Genomic DNA, 20499 nt, shown 5'->3' on the forward strand with positions numbered 1-20499 from the left:
TAAACTTGGACGCTTGATAAATCAAGCTTTCATGCTCATTCGTTGTTGGAAGCATATTAATCTTATTTATAATGGTTCTGAACTATTGTCTAAAAAATTTCTAACTGATGTGGGATATTGAACATAGTTCTTTTATTTACATAAATTTAAAATTTTGTTTTTTCTAAAAAATTCTGGAAATTTTAAAAATATTAATGAATGACATGTCAAATCCTAATTGATCGTTTAAAAAATATCTTAATATAGAAAATTCTGAAAATCTTAAAAATGTTAATTAGTGATATATGGAATTCCGATTGGATGTTTAAAATTCTAGGTGGACAGCCTTAAGGCCATCATTAATGGGAAAACACCAAGGGTGTTCTAAGCCCAAAAAAATTATAAAAATAATGAATAGTGGATTAGAACACTTTTTTTAGTTCTTTATGTAGAACTGATTTAAGCCCAGTTCTTATTTGACGTGGCTTCATGTGATTGGACGAGATTTTTTGGAAAAAAAGAAAATATTTCATTTATATAAGTATGCAATTTAAATGTTAATTTATAAGTTTTTATAATTGTAATATGTTTAAGAATATTATATTAATTTATAAGTATACAATTGCTTTTATATAAGTAAACAATTTAAATGTTAATTTATAAGTTTTTATAATTGTAATATGTTTAAGAATATTATATTAATTTATAAGTATACAATTGCTTTTATATAAGTAAGCAATTTAAATGTTATTTTATAATTTTTTATAATTTGTAAAATGTTTATGAATATTATTTCACTATATATTTATTCTAAGAACACCATAATTAGTTCTCCCATTTTTTTTACCTATGATCTTAACAACTGATCTAACATTATTTTCACTATATATTTAATCTAATAACACAAAAAAAAGTTCTCCCATTAATGATGCTCTAAGAACTTATAACTTCTACTTTTTTATTAGTGTAGTTTAACTTTTTTTAATAGATATTTGCTGTATTATAACGAAGTTTGAACCAAAAAAAAAAAAGAAAGAGTAGATTTGCATTTAAGAGATCTCTCTCATGCAATGCAAGTGCCAACAACAAACAAGTTTTTTTTTCAAAAATAAAAGAGGAAAAACCTGAGAAGTAAAAAAAAATTGACTCCGTTATAAGAACGGGCCCCACTCTCGGCAACACTTAATTGGTGGAACAGGCAAACGAATCAGGGGCAAATCTGTAATATCAAAAACAATTAATTCAAAAAAAAAGAGAGAGAGAGAGAAAGAGAGAAGAGAAGAGAAGAAACTCATCAACGCCACGCCACGCCAGAGGAAAAGAAGAGAGAGAAAACAACAAGTTTACACTTGCAGAGAGAAGCTTTTAAATTCTCTCTCGCACAGTTCATTTTTTTTTTCTTCTTTGCATATTCCCTTTTTTTTTTTTTTTTTTTTTCTCACTACCTTTATATCTCTCTCTCTACTTTACCTTTTTTTTTTTTTTTTTTTGGTTCTTCTTCTTCTGGTTCGTCTTCCTCTGTTTGTTCATCGGAAAAGGAAGGTTTTGTTTTGGTTAGTCCAATGGCGGAGATAACTCATCCTCCTATGGAACAGCTTCAAGACCTTGAATATTGCATCGACTCTAATCCTCCTTGGCGTACGCTTCCTCTCTTCTCTCTTCTCTCTGTATATATATGCGACGTTTCAAAACTATATAGTTTATGCAATGGAATATTATATTGTGTTTGTTTATGGGACTAATTAATTAATGACCACATTAATTTAATTCGTAATTAAGCCAAAAAAAAAACCAAAAACCTGAGTTTTTTTTTTTTGGTGGACCTCTTTCATGGTGTTTGATTTGCCTTATTGTTTTTTTTCCGTAGTGTAAAATTAGCTATGATTGATTATCAACGAACTCATTGTGTACATTTTTTGCAGCTTGAGATATAATTTTTTTGCTGATTGTGTCTTTTGAACACCTTTTGTTGCTTGTAATAATGTATTTAGTAGAACACAATTTTTTTAATTGAACCTCTTGGTAACGTTTTTTTATTGCAGCTGAAACGGTGTTACTAGCTTTTCAAAACTACATTCTAATGCTTGGATCAAGTGCTTTTATACCCGCATTGCTTGTTCCAGCTATGGGTGGCTCTGATGTAAGCCTTTTAATACAATCTCTCTCTCTCTCTCTCTCTTTACTCAGCTACGGACGGCTGGCTTATCAGCTATGGGTGTTCCTTGTATCTTTTTTTTTTTTGTGTCAAAAGGGGGACAGAGCAAGGGTTATACAGACACTACTCTTTGTAGCTGGTATCAAGACACTTCTCCAAGCTCTTTTTGGTACCAGGTTGCCTGCTGTTGTTGGTGGCTCTTTTGCTTTTGTTGTCCCCATTGCTTACATTATCAGCGACTCTTCCTTGCAAAAAATCTCCAATGACCATGAGGTACATAAAAAGAAAAGCCTAATGAGAAAACACAAGATCATTTGTTTTTTCCTCGTACAACTGTCTCGTTTATACATAGTAACAATGTAGTATGTTCTTGTAGAGGTTTATTCACACGATGCGAGCTATACAAGGGGCATTGATCGTCGCGTCTAGCATACAGATCATTCTTGGCTACAGCCAAGTATGGGGTCTTTTCTCAAGGTATATCATTACTTGTGTTGTTTTTTGTTTTTGAAAGACACATTCATTGTCTTAACTATGGGATTTTTATCCAAATTCATTACTTCCTTTTCATCTTTTTCAATTTCAGGTTTTTTAGCCCTCTTGGTATGGCACCAGTTGTTGGATTGGTTGGTCTCGGTATGTTTCAGCGAGGATTTCCCCAGGTAACTCATACAAAGCCCCACTCCACAGTCCACACCATGACTTTGCTTTAAACATTAATGAAATATCTCTTTTAAAACTTTGATTATCTTGTTTTATAGCTCGGGAACTGCATTGAGATTGGACTACCGATGCTATTGCTTGTCATTGGACTAACCCAAGTAAAACCTTTGTGTTGTTTTAGACTTTCTTGGCTTGCTCTCCAAGTTATTTCTCTCTTTGCTTATGCTATTTTCTTTCTTTCTTTCTTGGCAGTATCTAAAACATGTCAGACCATTTAAAGATGTCCCAATCTTTGAAAGGTTTCCGATATTGATCTGTGTAACGATTGTTTGGATCTACGCCATTATCCTTACCGCAAGTGGAGCTTACAGAGGCAAACCATCACTTACACAACATAGTTGTCGAACAGACAAAGCAAATCTTATATCAACAGCTCCATGGTATTCAGCAGCTCAGTATCCTCATGTATTGTGGTTACATAGTACATATCTCATTGTGCTTATAATGTGTCGTCAGGTTCAAGTTTCCATACCCTCTCCAATGGGGGCCTCCAACGTTTTCAGTAGGCCATTCGTTTGCTATGATGTCTGCAGTTCTTGTATCCATGGTCGAGGTAAAGAATCAGAACATTGTTAGAGTCATTGCAAGTAACTTAAGTTTAATTGTGTTAGGGGGTCTGAGATGATTAATTTAATCGGTATGCAGTCTACTGGAGCTTACATGGCAGCTTCAAGATTAGCCATAGCCACGCCACCTCCTGCTTATGTATTGAGTAGAGGCATTGGATGGCAGGTGAATCAATAGTGTGATGAAGAGACACATTTAAATGCATATCGCACCTTCTTGACTTCTCCTATATCTTATCTGTTATGCTATGTTTCTTGATAAAAATTCAGGGCATTGGTGTATTGCTTGATGGTCTATTCGGAACAGGCACAGGTTCTACTGTACTAGTGTAAGTAAAGTAACTTCTTGGAAACTATCGTTTTCACATATTTTACACACCCTAACGAAGGTGTTAAAATGTGGTTGCAGTGAGAATGTAGGACTTTTAGGGTTAACAAGAGTTGGAAGCCGTCGTGTTGTTCAAGTATCCGCAGGCTTCATGATTTTCTTCTCTACATTGGGTACAAAAACTTACTCATACTTGTTGTAGGCTTTACCATTCATTCTATTGTATCGGATCCTACAGTTTAAAAGCTTTGTTGTTTGTTTTGATCAGGCAAATTTGGAGCTGTGTTTGCATCGATACCAGTCCCAATATACGCAGCATTGCACTGTGTCCTCTTCGGCCTTGTTGGTAAAGACCATGACAAAACTGAATACACAACATCATCATCTCACTGAAAGAAAACATTTGTCATTTGTTTTAATCTTCTATTGCAGCTGCGGTTGGTCTATCATTTCTTCAGTTCACAAACATGAACAGCATGAGAAACCTAATGATCACCGGTCTATCACTCTTTCTCGGAATCTCAATACCTCAGTTCTTCGTCAACTACTGGGACGCTAGACATTACGGGCTAGTTCACACAAACGCAGGATGGTTCAACGCCTTCTTAAACACAATATTCATGTCTCCAGCAACAGTTGGTCTAATCATAGCAGTGTTCATGGACAACACAATGGAAGTAGAGAGATCAAAGAAAGACAGAGGCATGCCTTGGTGGGTCAAGTTCAGAACATTCAGAGGAGATAACCGTAACGAAGAGTTCTACACTTTGCCTTTTAACCTCAACAGATTCTTCCCTCCTACATAGTAGTAGTCCATACTTTGATTTCTGATTCTTTTTTTTTTTTTGGTAGTGGTCTTTTAATTTATGACCCTAGTTGAAGTAAAATTCAGAATTTTATTCCTGATGTAGATTCAATAAGATCAGTTACATTGCTCACATTTCTAGATTTTTTTTCCTTTCCATTAGAATTATGTTCGTGTAAGCGACGAATTCATTATGAACGTCAGTGATTAAACAAATTGAGCTCTGGTGAAGACAATCAACATTATGTTCCATGTCTTTCGTGTTCGAACCATGTCATAATTATAACAGTCATTAACATCATCCCATGTCATAATTATAACAGTCATTAACATCATCCCATGTAACAGTTAATCTTGGCTAATGGTTTAAACAATAATTTCAAAACATTCGAAGGAAATAGCTAAAATTGAAAGGTAAAAAAGCTTTGAAAAATTGGGAAGCCTCAGTAAGCCAGCGTTTTTTACATCAAAGAGTACAAAACTCAGACGGTAATTCCATATTTTAGCAATAATCATCATCGGTAACCTTCCCAATAATCAAAAAATGGTTTTCAAAAATATAAAATGTAATCGCCGAAATGGCTCCGTAGATCGTGTAATAATCGAGACCCACAGGTTCCTATCAGTAAGCGAAACACGTACATCTGTTTATGTCCAATGTAGCATCGAGGATCATTGCCACATAAGAGCTACCGTCGACGTGGCATCGGACAATTTTAATAATCAATGAAAAAAATAAAATAAAGAGAGAACCCTCAGCGAACCCTTGTCAAATCACCCACACAACGAACACAGAACGGTGGGAAGTACGGTGAAGACCCGGCCGAAGAGTCAAGTACTCGACCGTAAACGGATCCGGGTTTGGGATCCAGATACGAGCCGGGTTTGACTGATCGGGGGATGGGAATTCACCGGATGCAATCCTCGTTCAGTCCGTTGTTGTGTAAAGTGTCATACGGCACTTCCTATCTATGGGATTGCTTCTTCATCGGGAATTTAATAAAAATAAAAAAAAAAACGTTTGAGAACCGAAAAACTAGTAATGAACTGTGTAAAATTATTAGGTCGAATAAGCTACAAAAAGTGGATGATAATATGAGAGAGAAGAGAATCTGAGTTTATATAGAGGGGTACGAGTCGGCTTAACTTTAAAACCCTAATTTCCTTCTCGTAAACCCTAGCGTTTTGATTGAGTTAACATAATAGCCCGTTTGTATGTATATGTGGGCCGGCAGATAAACTAAATCCAAAGGGCTTTCCGAAATGACTTTGATGTTACTTGTTAGGTTTTTCTGAAGGCCAAGTTTTTTACAAAAGGTCATTCTTTTCCATAAACCGGTTCTAAAACCCTAATGACGTAAAAAAAATTCCATGACTGGAGGGAGTAGCGCATTCTATTGGGTAAAGCTAGTTTTTTAGAGTTTTGTTTTGCCGACTTCTTAATGAAATCCAAAATCTCACTTTATAAGGGGTATTGACATTCGAAAAGGTTTTTCAGTATTTTTAAAATCATTTGTTATTCAATTAAGGTTTTTTACAAATTTTCAGAAATCATATGTTATTCAACTTAAAATTTATGTAAAATCCTTTAAAATAATATAGAATCTCTTATTATTCAATCAGTAATTTTTAAAACCTACTTAAAATCTCTTGTTATTCAATTTATCACAACTTTTTTAAAACTTGCTAGATGATTTTAAGAGACTTTCTTTTGTTTTTTAGTTGAAAAGTATCTATCTTAACATTTTTGGAGTATATTTTTGTGTCATCCTCTCTTATCTTTGTATCTAAACAAGTCTCAACTAAATTCTCTACAATCCTTACAACCAAACATAATTATTTTCTTATTTGATAATATTAATTTCCTAAAAACTATCTACCTAACTAAATCAAGGGAGATTTGCACCCACACCTACTTTATCTCCATCTTCTTTCACTTTCACCTACTTTCTACTCTTCCTATACTTTTTGAAGTTTTTTGCCTTACGTGTCTTTTATTTGTGGCAAAATTGTCCCTCTCCTCTTTCTCTCCATCTTTTGTCTCTTTTTCTCTTTTTTATTGTTGTTAACACTTTAAATGGTTATCATAAAACAATTTATCTATTTATTTATATATAATCTGTTATGATTATATATTTTCTACATTTTAAGATACATATTGCTATATTTTTTTTATGAATTTTTAGATTATACAGTATCCATTTGTCATTGAACATTTGTTCAATGATAAGTGGTTAATCAATTGCAGTATTATGTTATGTTATGATCTTTTTGCAAGGTTCATGTGTTACTTAAAACTCAAAGAACATAAAAAAAGAGCTTATGATGATTAGTTACGGACCTTAACTTGAAAAGAAAAATAAACAAAGTTTAGTGGATAAATAAATTATGGATAGGTCTCCATAGATTCATTCAAAACAAAGTAAATTTTTCCAAGGTTAGTCTCTATTCCACCACCAGTTCAGAATGTGCGGCAATAAAAAAGTATATTCATACATTAAGATTCATGATTTCCATCCAAGCCCATCCACTTAACTTTGACCACATGTTCATTAACCCTAATTTGTCGACATATGTTTGTTGGACATGAGCATATGCTTTCTAAAACTTAATTTTTCTGATGGGATTGAAATTTAAGTTTAAAAACTCACAAGACAACAAACAATCAGTAAAATAACAATCAAACTAAAAAACCCATATCAAATTTCTCATAATCTGAAGATTTCTCTTATTTTAGATCTCTACCCTTGTCAGAATAGTTCTTGTTATCCGCTTCTTTATTAACTTTATGCAAAATTTTCGTTGATGCACGGAGAGAGAGTCTCTCTCAATAAATGGAATATTAACATTTCCTTTTGAATTACTTAATTGAAGTTGATAAATTTTGTATAATAAAAAATAATCCACTATTAGACGTTTGGCGTCATGTCGATATAATTTTTGCACCGAATTCAACTGTTTTTTTTTTCCCTTCTATTGGTTCCAATATAGATGCAACACCAAAATGTAAAACAACCGACATAGACACATAGTGATATTTTAATATCACACTTTTGTCAAAACAAGAAAATGTTATTTGTTCTATTAGCAATAATAGATTATTTACATATTTGTTTTAGCAATTAACATAGAATAGTTATCATTTTTATTCACTTTAGCACTTTATAATTAATATAAACCTGATTAACTTAACCTAAAAATAATACTGTAGTGTCAAATAAATGATACGGCAATAATGACGTTCAACGCCACTGAAGAAAAGAAAGGAAAAAGGCCAATATAGATTCCTTCCTTGGTCTTCTTCACCAACACAAACGCATATTGTACTTACCGATTGGGCCAACAGAAAAAATAAAATAAAATAACAGTTAGCTTATTCTTTTAAGTTAAGAAAATAAAATAAAAACAAAATAAAAAGAGAGAATAAAAAGGGTTAGAAGGAGTGAGGGGTAATATGTAATTAAATGAGTAGTAGAAAGTAGGTGTAGTGGTGAATAGTTTTGGAGATAATGGGTGTGAGTGCAAAAATCCCTTAAATCAATATGTTAGATTAAAATATAATTCTCCTTGCACTTTTATTTAATCTTATATTTAATTATTTTAATTACTATTTAATACATAAAGCTAATAAAATTTTAGATTTTTTCCAGCATATGATTTGATTTGAATTTTTATAAACAGATATATATTTTAAAATTTATCTTAGGATATTTGTAACCAAACAAGTATATCAACATATAGAGCTCAAAATATATTTTTGGAGTACAATAGGGTGCCATCACTTTTTGGCTTTTTGTCAACTTCGGGTCAGATTTTTAACTAAAATTATAACCGATTCAATTATCCGGATCCTCCTTAAGATTACCGAATATTTTGGGCTGATTTTTAATCCATAGCGTACTTATTTACATCCAATTAATGTCCATTGTATTTTAGGAAATATCTAATTTGCATGCCAAATTTTAAGGGCTGAGTTTGACAAAAACAATTGATAACAGAAATTCTGTAATCACATCCCTATAATATAGCAATTAATTCAAGATAATACATCTTAGGAAATATCTAATTTTTGTTTAATAAACGATTACATATTTGGTAAGTTCTTATCAGCTTTAAATGTACACTATTAATCCAGTAATATCAATTGAGAATCAAAATAAGAATATGTCATATCATTCATTCCTAAATCATAACTAACCAAATAATAAAATGTATATTCTCAACTTACGAATCAAGAGTTTCTACAAACCTACCTACAACCGTTAACAATATATATATAGATGCAATTCACCATCGAGTACAAGCACCACTAAACCATTACAGTATGATATCAACAAAATAATAGACTCGTGGTGTACCACGGGGTAAAACCTAGTGACAATCAAAATCATACCTATAGAGGTGGAATTTTGAAAGATTTCAGAGAAAAAAAAAAGATTGAAGATCTTGAAGCTAAAAACCCCTACCAATCATCAGCCACCTTCTCCACCAGTCTCAGCCTGAGCCGTCAAGTTTTTTTTGGGTTTGTCGCAGCATCACCAAAGGCAGAATAAAGGGATAATGAATTGTATTAGTTTGGATCAGTTTCTGGGTTTGAGCTCATGGAGAGTTCGATTAGATTATTATTTGGATACAAAAAAAAAACATCACCATTGATCAAACTATTGATCAGTTTCTGGGTTTAAGTTTTACATGAACTGAGGACATATCTCCAACTATTGATCTGATTTTCTTTTGGTATTGTGTTGTAAAATATTATAAAATCACCTAAAGTTTAATAGTCAAATCTCATACAATCACATTTCACTTTCTTTTCTCAAAATAGAAAAACTCTAAACACAATCAAATCTCCTAAAAACTTACTAAATCTTTCAAAATTCTAAAATATTAAAATCTTACCAAATCCTTAAAACATCAAGTTGAATACCCCCCTCTTATTAATGAATTTTTGAGGTTTTCTTCTAGGAGATATACATATTTCTTAAGTTCCATTTTCTTGCAAAGTCAATATCTATAATCTAAAACCACCAAATTTGAGGATTATATGGATTAAGTCATGTGTAAATATTGCAATTCTGACAATTAATAGAAAAACTATGAATCCTAGTTTGTGGAATCAATATAAAAAATGTACATGTAGAAAATACAGATTTTTTTTTAGTCTGATTTTTGAAAAAGTGATTGCTTAAAGTGGTTGAAATTGTCAACTTGTTGAAATTTGATTTTATAACCTTTTTGTTATAATTTCTATTTTTTAATCAAATAGAAATTCAACTTGATTTAGAAAAGGATTATAGAATTCAACTAGTAAATGATTGTTCTGGATCTTTTTGTATGTATAAAGACAAATAATTTTGTAGAAAAGTTATAATTTATGAATAGTAAACAAAAACTGGTCCAATCCATGAATGGTTTTGTATTTTACATTTGCTACAACCATTCAAAGTTTTACCCAAAGATTTAGAGATATATATCTCTTTTCTTTGCTCTTTGTAAACTCACAATTCAGAATAAACTAGGTGTTAGCTCACGCACAGCGTGAGTTCTTACATAATCGCTACTCTATTTTGAAAAAATAATATAAATTAATATGTTTTTATTATTTTATTTGTTCGGTGTACATCAAAATTGTGATCAAATTTTATTTTGATGATAATATATTTAGTGCAATTAAGTCATATTGTATCTTACATGCCATATGTCATATATTTTTGTAGTTGTAATCATATTTCAAAATCATTGTGATATATATTTTCATAAAATTTATTTTGAGGTTTTCTTCTAGGAGATGTACATTTTTCTTAAGTTCCATTTTTTTTTAATTTTCTTTTGCAAAGTCAATATCTATAATCTAAAACCACCAAATTTGAGGATTATATGGATTAAGTTGAAACGTCCGACCCGTTTTTTTTTAAATTAATAAATAGTAAATAATAAATAAACTACAACTAGTAGTCCCATACCCACTAGCCACCTAACCACAATCACAACCAACAGCGAAAATAACCAATACCAATATCCAATAACTAACTAATAATATATCATAAACAATATTCAAATAACAAACATCAGGAAACATAAAACCGGCAACCTAGCAATGTTTCTAATGACCCAACTCTAACAACCTAACAATGCCAGACAACAACCAATTGAATCCCTAGAACATCCTCCTCTTCATTGCCTTGATTCTACGATCACACTTTGCCTTTACCTGCACCACAAACACAAATTGCAATGCATGAGTATTTTATAAACACTCAGTAAGGCAATTCTCCCATCTATTGGGCTATACACACAAGCAATAGAGACATCTCTAACCATCAACCAACAATCAACAATCAAGAATAACAAACCAGGACTCTGCATCGACCGACACCAAACATGCATCGACCAACACCAGTTGGGGTTGCGTCTACCGACACAAGATATGCATCGACCGACGCATGCTCGACATAGCACGAAAACCCTAAAGTTTTACGTGCCGTCCTCGCACTTGCATCGACCGACGCACAAAGTGCATCGACCGATGCAATGCCGAGCATCGTTTTTCCCCAAATCTTCTCGCCGGATCTTCCTTCCTACAACCACAAAACTCGATCCCAAGCCACAAGAAAGCTTCCTAACGTCCCAAATAACAATCTGACAAGCCAAACAACACATAACAAGCATATCAGAGAGATCTCCAGCTTAGATAAGCCATGGTCATGCACTTACCTTTGCCCAAGACGATTCTGAACCTTGAACAAACAAAAAAACACTTCCAGGAAGCTCCTACAACGATCCCAGCTACAGATCTCTACAGGAACAACTTCCAATCTCCCCAAATCCTCAAGAACGCTCAAGAACACTTTTCTCTTTTTTTTTCTCTCAAAAACGGCTAAACTCGCCGAATGAGACAAAAACACGACTTAAGGGTTTCCCCTAACCGAAAACGCAGCGTTTAACTTAAACTCGTACGCACTAAACCGGGATTTCGGTTCGCGGATGTTACAATTCTCCCCCACCAACATAGATTCGTCCTCGAATCTCGAACAACCATCAGCCAAGGACTCCCGTGCGATCGTCTCCACGGCCCACACTCCTCCGACCGATCTACGGAAAGTCACCTCTAGGCGATAGAATCACACTCCAGGCATTATTTACTCTCGACTTTTGGACTTTCCTTTACTCTTAGGCCTAAACCTTGTGTTTTTATTGGCTCCTCATCAGGCCTAAGCCTGCATGCCATAATGTTGGCTCCTCATCGGGCCTAAGCCCGCATGCCATAATATATAAGGAAAATCTAATACTCGTCTCTTGGGTTGTCACCCTACAGTGCGCCCCCGAATCGTCATCCAAAGTCGATATGCTAACCATACTCCCAAGCCACAAAGTCTCAGAATATGGCAGTACTAGGAGAACCTAAGTCCCCCAAGAGTCGCGAGCAAACAATTCTGAACATGTTTGAGTCCTATCCCTATCCAGGCTTCCTTCCCGTGGCTCGCGTAAGACATCACAATGTCCTACCAACCACATATCCCCTCACTAGGATACCTCATGACCACACATGGATCATCTCACTGCCACTAGGGCCGCCACAAAGGCCAAACAAATGTCCTAAACAGGACCGTCACAAAGACCAAACAAATATCCTAAATAGGACCGTCACAAAGACCATTTGTCCCGAAGGACCATCACAAAGACCATCTATCCCGAAGGACCGTCACAAAGACCATCTGTCCCGAAGGACCATCAGAAAGACCATCTGTCCCGAAGGACCGCCTAAACAGGCACTATGGCTAAACAGCCTGCCACAAAGGCCACACAATTGGCTAAACAGCCTGCAACAAAGGCCACAGACGGCTAAATAACTCGCCACAAATGCCACACAGTGTCTCAAAACGCCGCCACACACGGGCACAATGACTCAAAAGTCTGCCACTAAGGCCACAAAAGCCCCTCCAAGGCTCTCCGCCACTAGAAATGGACAAATTCTAAGTCACATAAAACTTTCTATTTTTAGCACTTTCCACTTTTGGAAACTTCTATTTCAGGAAATTTTCCTCCAAAAACCCCGCCTCACGGAAACTTTGTACCCCGACCACTACCTCATCTTGTTACTTAGTCGCACAACCAACAACCCCAAGCGACCAAGTAAACAAGAGAGATGGGCTGGAATACTCCATTCCCGCTCCAGCCACGAATTATAGATGGATCCAGGCTAGACAAGCTCAAGTCGCGGCTTGCTTCTCGAACCACTTCTTAAACCTTGCCTTCATCCTCACCTCTGGCTCCCAAGTCTGCTCCTCAACACCATCACAGTCCCAAAGGACTCTCATCAAAGGAATCTTCTTCTTCCGAAGTTCCTTGATCCTCCTCTCGAGAACCCTCACTGGTCTCGCCTCCAAAGTCATGTTAGGCTGAAGATCCTCAGGAATCTTAGCTAACAACTGATCATCCTCACGGAGACACTTCCGCAACATAGACATATGGAAAGCTTATGGATAGAACGCATAACCTCAGGTAACTTCAGTCTATATGCCACTGGTCCAACCCGCTCTATCACTCTGAACGGACCCATATACCTTAGACTCAACTTAGTCTCAGTCAATGACATGTTCGGACCCCGCAACATGGCCATCTTGAGGTACACTCTCTCTCCTACCTGAAAATCAAGATCTCTCCTCCTCCTATCGGCATAACTCCTCTGCCGATCCTGAGCTTCCTTCATGTTCAGCTTGAGAACCCGAATCTTCTCTAAGGTCTCCTGAACAAAATCTGCCCTATAAATGCTCCTCTCCCCCACCTGAGTCCAGCATAACGGTGTACGACACAACCTCCCATACAAAGCCTCATAAGGAGCCATCCTAATACTCGCCTGATAACTGTTTGTTGTAAGCAAACTCTACAAAGCTCAAGTGATCTGCCCAATGGCCACCCCAATCCAACACACACATCCTCAGCAAATCCTCCAACGTCTGGATCGTCCTCTCTGACTGTCCATCTCTCTGGGGATGATAAGCTATACTCATATGCACCTTAGTGCCCATCTCTGCCTGAAATGCCCTCCAGAACACCGAAGTGAACTTGGAATCCCTATCAGACACAATGCTCGCAGGCACCCCATGCAACCTGACTATCTCTCTTACATACTTCTTAGCCAACACCGTTGCTCCATCAGTCTTCTTAATAGCCCGAAAATGTGTCGACTTAGTCAACCGGTCCACAATGACCCAAATAACATCAAATGTCCTTGACACTGGCAAACCCACCACGCAGTCCATAGTAATCATATCCCACTTCCACTCTGGAATGGGAAGACTCTTCAGTAACCCTCCTGGAACCTGATGCTCAGCTTTCACTAGCTGACACACATCGCACCTCGCGACCCAACTAGCTACATCCTTCTTCATCCCGACCCAGTGATAGTACCTCTTGAGATCACGGTACATCGTAGTCGCTCCTGGATGAATAGAAAACTTGCTCGCATGAGCCTCTCTCAAAATCTCCTGCCTCAACTCTTCATCCTTGGGCACACAATTTCGACCGCGCACCAAGATAGTACCATTATCTGAGACCTGATACTCTGAATCCACATCCTTTGAGGCATTCACCAGCTCCAAGTCCTTCTCCTGAGCCAACCACACTCTGCTCAACAGATCCACTCTATCAGCTGCCACCAAACCCAACGGCTCCTGTGAAATAGCACATAGACTCAACGCACTGATCTCTTCTACCAGAGACTCCATATCCTGCTCCTAAGCCGAAGCTACCCTCTTCCGACTCAGAGCATCTGCAACCGAGTTAGCCTTACCGAGGTGATAAGCTATCTCCAAATCATAATCTGCCACAAGCTCCATCCAACGCCTCTATCTCAAATTTAGCTCGGGCTGAGTGAATATATACTTCAGGCTCTTATGATCTGTAAACACCTATACCTATGCACCATAAAGATAATATCTCCAAATCTTCAAGGCAAAAACTACAGCAGCCATCTCCAAGTCATGGATAGGATAGTCGTCCTCATGCTTCCGCAATTTCCGCGAAGCATAGGCAATCACCTTCCCATGCTGCATCAACACACACCCCAAACCAACTCTGGATGAATCAGTATAAACCACATAGGGTTCTCTCTGCTCAGGTAAAGCCAATACTGGCGTAGTAGTCAACATCTCCTGCAGGCTTGCAAAGCCTTCTTCACACTCCTGTGACCAAACAAAAGGAACATCTTTCCCTGTCAACTTAGTCATAGGACGTGCTCTGCTCGCAAACCCCTGCACAAACCTCCTGTAATAACCTGCCAACCAAGAAAACTTCTGATCTCTGTGGCATTCTGCGGTCTAGGCCAATCCCTGATGGCCTGAATCTTCTATGGATCTACAGAAACCCCCTCTGCAGACACAATGTGACCCAGAAAACCCATCTAACACTGTCAAAAACTGCATTTGCTCAACTTAGCAAACAAACTCTGCTCCCGCAGCTTCTCCAGAACTGCTCTCAAATGCACTGCGTGCTCTTCAGGACTCTTAGAATAAACCAGGATGTCATCGATGAAAAAGATGACAGACACATCCGAAAACTCCTGGAACACGTTGTTGGCGTGTTAGTCAACCCGAAAGGCATCACCGTGAACTCATAAACCCATACCTCGTCCTTCTACTTGACGAACACCACCGACGCTCCTCATGGTGAAGTGATAAGACGAATGAATCCTCTGCTCAACAAATCCTCTTGTTACTTCTTCAGCTCTACTAGACTAATAATCAAGTATGCTGACATCAACTCATCACCATCTGAAAATCAACCCCTCTTGCCAGTCGAAGAACTTCTAGTTACTTGCCTCTAATGGAAACTTCCTCAATATGGCTTAATCCAAAATTAGCTTTCTGCTTAGCAATTCTCCACAACAAATCATCAATACGAGCGTAATAAAACAAACAAGTACCATACGTTCACATATTCTGATTCACCACATCAAATGCTTTGCAGGTCGCTAACTCAAACCACTTGACTTATTCCCTCAAACAAGCTTACCAAAACCTCGAATCTAGCAACCCTGTCCCTCTCCAATGAACTTCATCCAACATCGTCGCAACGATTAGTTTATCCTGCCATGAAGGCTTCTTGTGAACTTATGTATCTGGCAAACATGCCTTTCACGGCTCATACCTGCTGCAACTCCCCTTCCAGGGACTCTAGCACCACCGGCCGCACAATCCTGGCGCAACAGCCACAAATTCATGAACGCTCTGGTCATAAAACCTTGACCCACTGGACAACACATCCAGAACCCGAGATTAAACCACCATCACTCTCTCGAGGTATACATTCAGTCGTTATGTTTATACTCACGTCCTAGGCGTTGCTTGCTCCCAACTCTTCCACCCTTAGGTACCTTCGAGCCATACCGATCTCACTCTCAGACCTCAGTCTTTGAGTAATACCATCTCACTCTTGGACCATAATCCTCAAGATCTCGGTATCAAAGGAACTAATCATCCCCTTAGGAGAACGTCATCCCCTCTGCCACTCTCGGAGCCCACAGCCCCTCGAGCTATCGGTATTCTGGAAAAACCACCATCCCTTCAGGAGCAACAATCCTTAAAGACTATAAACATCATTCGACCAAAGGTACTTCCCGTGGTACGAGTATAATATTACAATGTTACACTTGCCCACTCAACTTCTAATATTCAACTGGAATACCCGCCAAACAGAGAAATATCTGCTCCAACTACAAATGTCTCCCTATCCGCCTCTCTAGGATCAATACCTCTCGCGAAGAATCTCGCCGATAACAGGCTTTTCCACCCAGGGTATCAATTCCCTATACAGTTGTAGTACAAAGGGTTATCAATCCAAATGGTTGTTTATGATAGCAGGAAGGATGCAATCAGAACAATGCAAATCAAGACAAGCAATAATGGGTTTTGTCTAACAATCCTAAAATAATAAAAGAAAAGAATATAAACAAAGAACCACACGACCTAAGCACTCGATGCAAGCATTCGAGTACAGGATCGGGTGGGGTGATCGAGTAAGCAAAGAACGTATGAATAACTCGAGGGGTTATTCGAAGAAGGTGATCGTGTACCTGTTCGGGTAAGGGATCAAGTGATGAATAAAAATGCAAGCAATTAAAATATGAAAGCTTCTAAGGATGGGGTAATCGAATCCTAAGTGTTCCTGACCAATACGGATGTCTTACATGCCTCAAGCAAATATTCCCTAGACAATGAATCTCTAATATCTTGTTAAAACACTCTCGTGATAGAAACAATCAAGCTTGATCACTCCCCTACCCAGCTCTCGTCGGAGAAACATGACCAAGCAGACAATAAGAACCGATTCATTATTGTCAATAAACCCCTTACTCATATAATCTCTTAGGCTAAGTGAGTAAATCTCTAGCATTGGTTGATTCAAGCATTTCATCTACACCTCTCGATGGTAAAACACCTTAGATCTAACATCACCCTCTCGGTTTGTTGACAGCATTAAGAACACCAACCTAGAAGGGAATCTTTAAAGCATATTCAATCAAACTAAGACATCCTAACCGATCAAGAACACAAAATCATCTATCTCATCCCTAGAAACTTTACTACACTACTCGGAAATCATTGCAAGAAACATAAAAGCATATATGAAAGAAAATTTCATTGTATTAAAAGATAGAGTATAGGATAAAGAGTACAAAGTAGAGATCTAAAGAAATGACAAAAAGATATATAAAAAATCCTAACAAAAAGTGAAACGTGTTTTGAGTCGCTCAGTTCTCTCACAGAAGCTCTCGCTCTCTAGTTTGAGGGTCTGCGGCGTGCTCGTTTGCAAGGTAGAAGAGGAGGGGTTTATATATGGAAACCCCTTTGACCTAGCTTCCCAGTCCTGCCCGAGGGTCTACTCGATGGGGTGCACGAAGATGAGGTCGGGTTAATCCTCAGGTAGATCTTCGGGTCGTTCTTCCAAATCTTGGATCCTCCTCGATCGTGTTGGGGTTCGGACTGTTCTTCTAGCTCGATGGCTCCTTCGGGTAAACGTTCGGATTTGTCCTTGTTTTTCTCCATTTTAGGCTCTAAAGCACCTGCTTTCATCGAAAGTATGCAAATGCAAGAATGCAACACCCTAAATGGCCTAAAAGTGAAATCCTACAGTTAATGACCTAAGAATGCTAAGTTAAGAGTATAAACAATGCAGAATATGGACAAAAAAGATACTTAAAACATGTAAATTAGAGAGTTATCAGACTCCCAAACTTAAATCTTGCTAGTCCTCTAGCAAGGAAGTAAGGGGGTGCCGTTCTAAAATAGGACTCATAACCTTTGGATCTAAGCGAAGGATTCAAGCTATAGTCTTTAAAGATAGTTTAATGGTGCTAAGATCAATCGACATACTTACAAATATTTTTCTATGCTTGTTACCATGCATCGATCTAGTTCAACCTCCAATTAAAAGTAAAGACTTGCAAGTCCAAAGAACATCTCTTTCACATTCAATTAAGTGTTTGGCGAATTCTTGCAAATGGGATGTGAATCAAGCTCAATCGGTTTCAAGGGTAAAGCTTTTTTGGTAAGGTGGTTTCAAACAAATTCTTTGGGTGGTTTTCTCTCACAATAAGGAATGCTAGACAGTTGTGAAAACTATCTAAGATTGAGAACAATTTGGGCATACAAAGTTTAACTCTTGATAATCTACCATTTTCTCATTCATTTTCTCTTTTTTTTTTTTTTATTTAAACCCCCTAGAATTAAACTACCCACAACCTTGATTTTTAACTCTTTTTTTTTTGTAATCCCTAAGATCTAAACTTTAAACATCTAGCTCTTTTTTTTTTTGCTAAACTCCTAATATGTATAAATATATTTTTTCTTTTTTTTCTTTCTAGGACACTATTTTTTTATATATTTTAATTTTTCAAAAAAATTGGGTTTTTTCAATGCACATAAATGCAGACTCGAATGAATAAAACTAGCATGCAAAAATTTTGAAATAAGAAAATAAGAAAATAAAACACAATGTTATATACATTCTAGGACCCTCCCCCAAACTTAAATTACATAGTCTCTGTGTAAATAAAAGTCTGAAAAAGAATCCAAGAATCACACAAAATGAAATAAAACTAAATGCAATGTTATTTACAAAGGGTGGATGAATTTGGTACCTCATGGGTTGGTGAAGAAAGAGGTTGTAGCAGCCTCCATATTCGCCAACGTGTAGCCAGGGTCGTCTCCGGCTTCAGCAGGTGCTGGTATTTGCTCGTCAGAGAGCTCGGAGATATGCACGGACGACTTGCTCGGACCAGCATCCGAGGGATTGATCGTGGGGGGTATCGCGTAGGTCATCGGGAAATATGATGGATATGGTGGAAGAGGCCCAGAGGGATCACCCGTATAGCCACTCGCAGGATGCATCGAATATGGCATCGAGTACGGCATCTGCTAAGGCGGAGGGAAAAGTCCTGAGTAATCACCCGATTGCGTGCTAGATGGTTGCATCAGGTAGGGCATCGTGTATCCCATCGGGTTAGGCATTGGATAGGCGTCTGAATGGCTTCTCCGTGATATTCCGGGTCTTGTGACATCCTCCTCAGTTTGGGGCTCGTAGGATGATGCTCTGTGAGGTTCTGGAGATGTTAGTCCTCGAATTCCTCCTAGCGGTCCGCTTCTCCCCATCCATGTTGGTGCGTATGCCGAGGTAGGAACTGAGGCACAACTTGCCTTGTCTTGCAGCTCCTTGATTTGACCTCCCATCATCTTCACTGAACCGGTAAGATCCTTCACCTTCCTCACCAAAAACTTGTTCATCCTCTTCAGCCATCCGATCCTCTTGTGGGCTTCCCGCACTCCAACGGGTTGCTTTTGAGAGCAAACATACTCCTCAAAGTCATAATCTTCAGAGCTGTCTCCCTGTCCTTGCCTGGTTGCTTCTCTCTCTTCAGCTACTGATTCCACCTCCGGATTATACAGCTCCTCCAAAGGTGGTGCAAAGTCGATATTGTCCCCCAGCTGGACCTTAGTGCACATTACATTGGACAGGATCATTTGGGTGGCTCCGGCGGTTGGATGGACGAACTTGAAGAGTAGCATGTCGTTTGGCTTCTCATAAGCCAAATACCTTGCTAGCGTTAGGTAGTCAATGTCCAGCCATCTCGGATCGTGTACCACTCCCTTCAAAGGTACATCTCAGGCCACCAAAATTGGCGTAACCAGTCCACCAATTGAGATCTCTCCGCCTCCTTCTCTTCTCTTCATAGCTCATGACTTGAGGTAGAGGAATTGATCGAGCAGAACAAAGACTATACTATTATCCGCAGCATCTCCTACTAGCGGTGTACCATCCCTAGAATTGTCTAGAACTCCACACAAAGCCATGTCTAGCAGCTGGAGCTCATGATCATTCACATTCCCAGTCTCCTTTCTAGCAAAAAGAGTGCAGGCGAGGGACTTGTGAAAATACCTCAAAACATGGCCCCTTCTTTGAGCGGATTTGGAGCTTGTGGACTTGTAGGGGAGCTTGTATCCTATTGTCAGCCATAGGGACTTCATCTCCTCCTTTCTCACCTCCTTGTTTTCTCCACTCCCAGCCTTGAAACCATACAACTTCTCCATCTCCTTGAAAGTAAGCCGGTACTCCTTGTTTCTCACGGAGAATGTGATGAACCCGATCCCCCCATCGGGTAGTAGGGTCGGGTGGTCCTCAAAGTAGTGCAACCTTAGTGTTGAGAGGAAGTGGACCGTCTCCTCCTCATAAGCTTCAAGGTTGGCTCGCATCATATTGCCCAAGTGGCACATGTCAAACAGGAACTCGACATCTCTTACAATTCTCAACTGCTTTATCATTTCTCGGTGAGGGTAGCGGGTACCAACAAAACTCATCTTGCAGAAAACCTTGAAGAGCTTGGCCGGAGTCTCCACCTTCTTCTTCTTCAATCTCCTCGAGGCTTGGCGTGTGCGTTCTCTCTGTT

General features: G+C 38.0%; 1 protein-coding gene and 3 non-coding genes across 4 annotated transcripts; 1 reads left to right on the plus strand and 3 right to left on the minus strand.

Moving 5' to 3' along the window:
* Positions 1-1190: 1190 nt before the first annotated feature.
* LOC104767910 (nucleobase-ascorbate transporter 1) lies at positions 1191-4691 on the plus strand. Its single transcript, XM_087503096.1, has 13 exons — positions 1191-1617; positions 2022-2119; positions 2231-2407; positions 2511-2611; positions 2721-2796; positions 2896-2955; positions 3050-3237; positions 3314-3410; positions 3503-3589; positions 3694-3752; positions 3833-3924; positions 4020-4097; positions 4184-4691. Exons 1-13 carry the CDS (start codon positions 1542-1544, stop codon positions 4555-4557), a joined length of 1563 nt encoding a protein of 520 aa, XP_087359222.1. The 5' UTR covers positions 1191-1541; the 3' UTR covers positions 4558-4691.
* A 306-nt stretch (positions 4692-4997) lies between these two features.
* Positions 4998-5078, minus strand: LOC147920636 (small nucleolar RNA snoZ7/snoR77). The gene has a single exon (XR_015592007.1). It is a non-coding gene; the product is annotated as a small nucleolar RNA snoZ7/snoR77 (small nucleolar RNA).
* Positions 5079-5118: 40 nt separating this feature from the next.
* LOC147920637 (small nucleolar RNA snoR2/U65) lies at positions 5119-5269 on the minus strand. The gene has a single exon (XR_015592009.1). It is a non-coding gene; the product is annotated as a small nucleolar RNA snoR2/U65 (small nucleolar RNA).
* Positions 5270-5485: 216 nt separating this feature from the next.
* On the minus strand, positions 5486-5550 carry LOC147920638 (small nucleolar RNA U49). Its single transcript, XR_015592011.1, has one exon. It is a non-coding gene; the product is annotated as a small nucleolar RNA U49 (small nucleolar RNA).
* Positions 5551-20499: the final 14949 nt, after the last annotated feature.

The sequence above is a fragment of the Camelina sativa genome, chromosome 19 (genome assembly GCF_030686135.1).
Source record: "Camelina sativa cultivar CO46 ecotype springtype chromosome 19, ASM3068613v1".
Classification (NCBI taxonomy): domain Eukaryota; kingdom Viridiplantae; phylum Streptophyta; class Magnoliopsida; order Brassicales; family Brassicaceae; genus Camelina; species Camelina sativa.

Bases quoted from the DNA above. Each gene is read 5' to 3' on its own strand.
- LOC104767910 (XM_087503096.1), top strand. From the start codon at position 1,542: ATGGCGGAGATAACTCATCCTCCTATGGAACAGCTTCAAGACCTTGAA. The intron at 3,238-3,313 runs GTATTCAGCAGC...ATGTGTCGTCAG, and splicing joins CTTATATCAACAGCTCCATG to GTTCAAGTTTCCATACCCTC. The intron at 3,590-3,693 runs GTGAATCAATAG...ATAAAAATTCAG, and splicing joins GTAGAGGCATTGGATGGCAG to GGCATTGGTGTATTGCTTGA.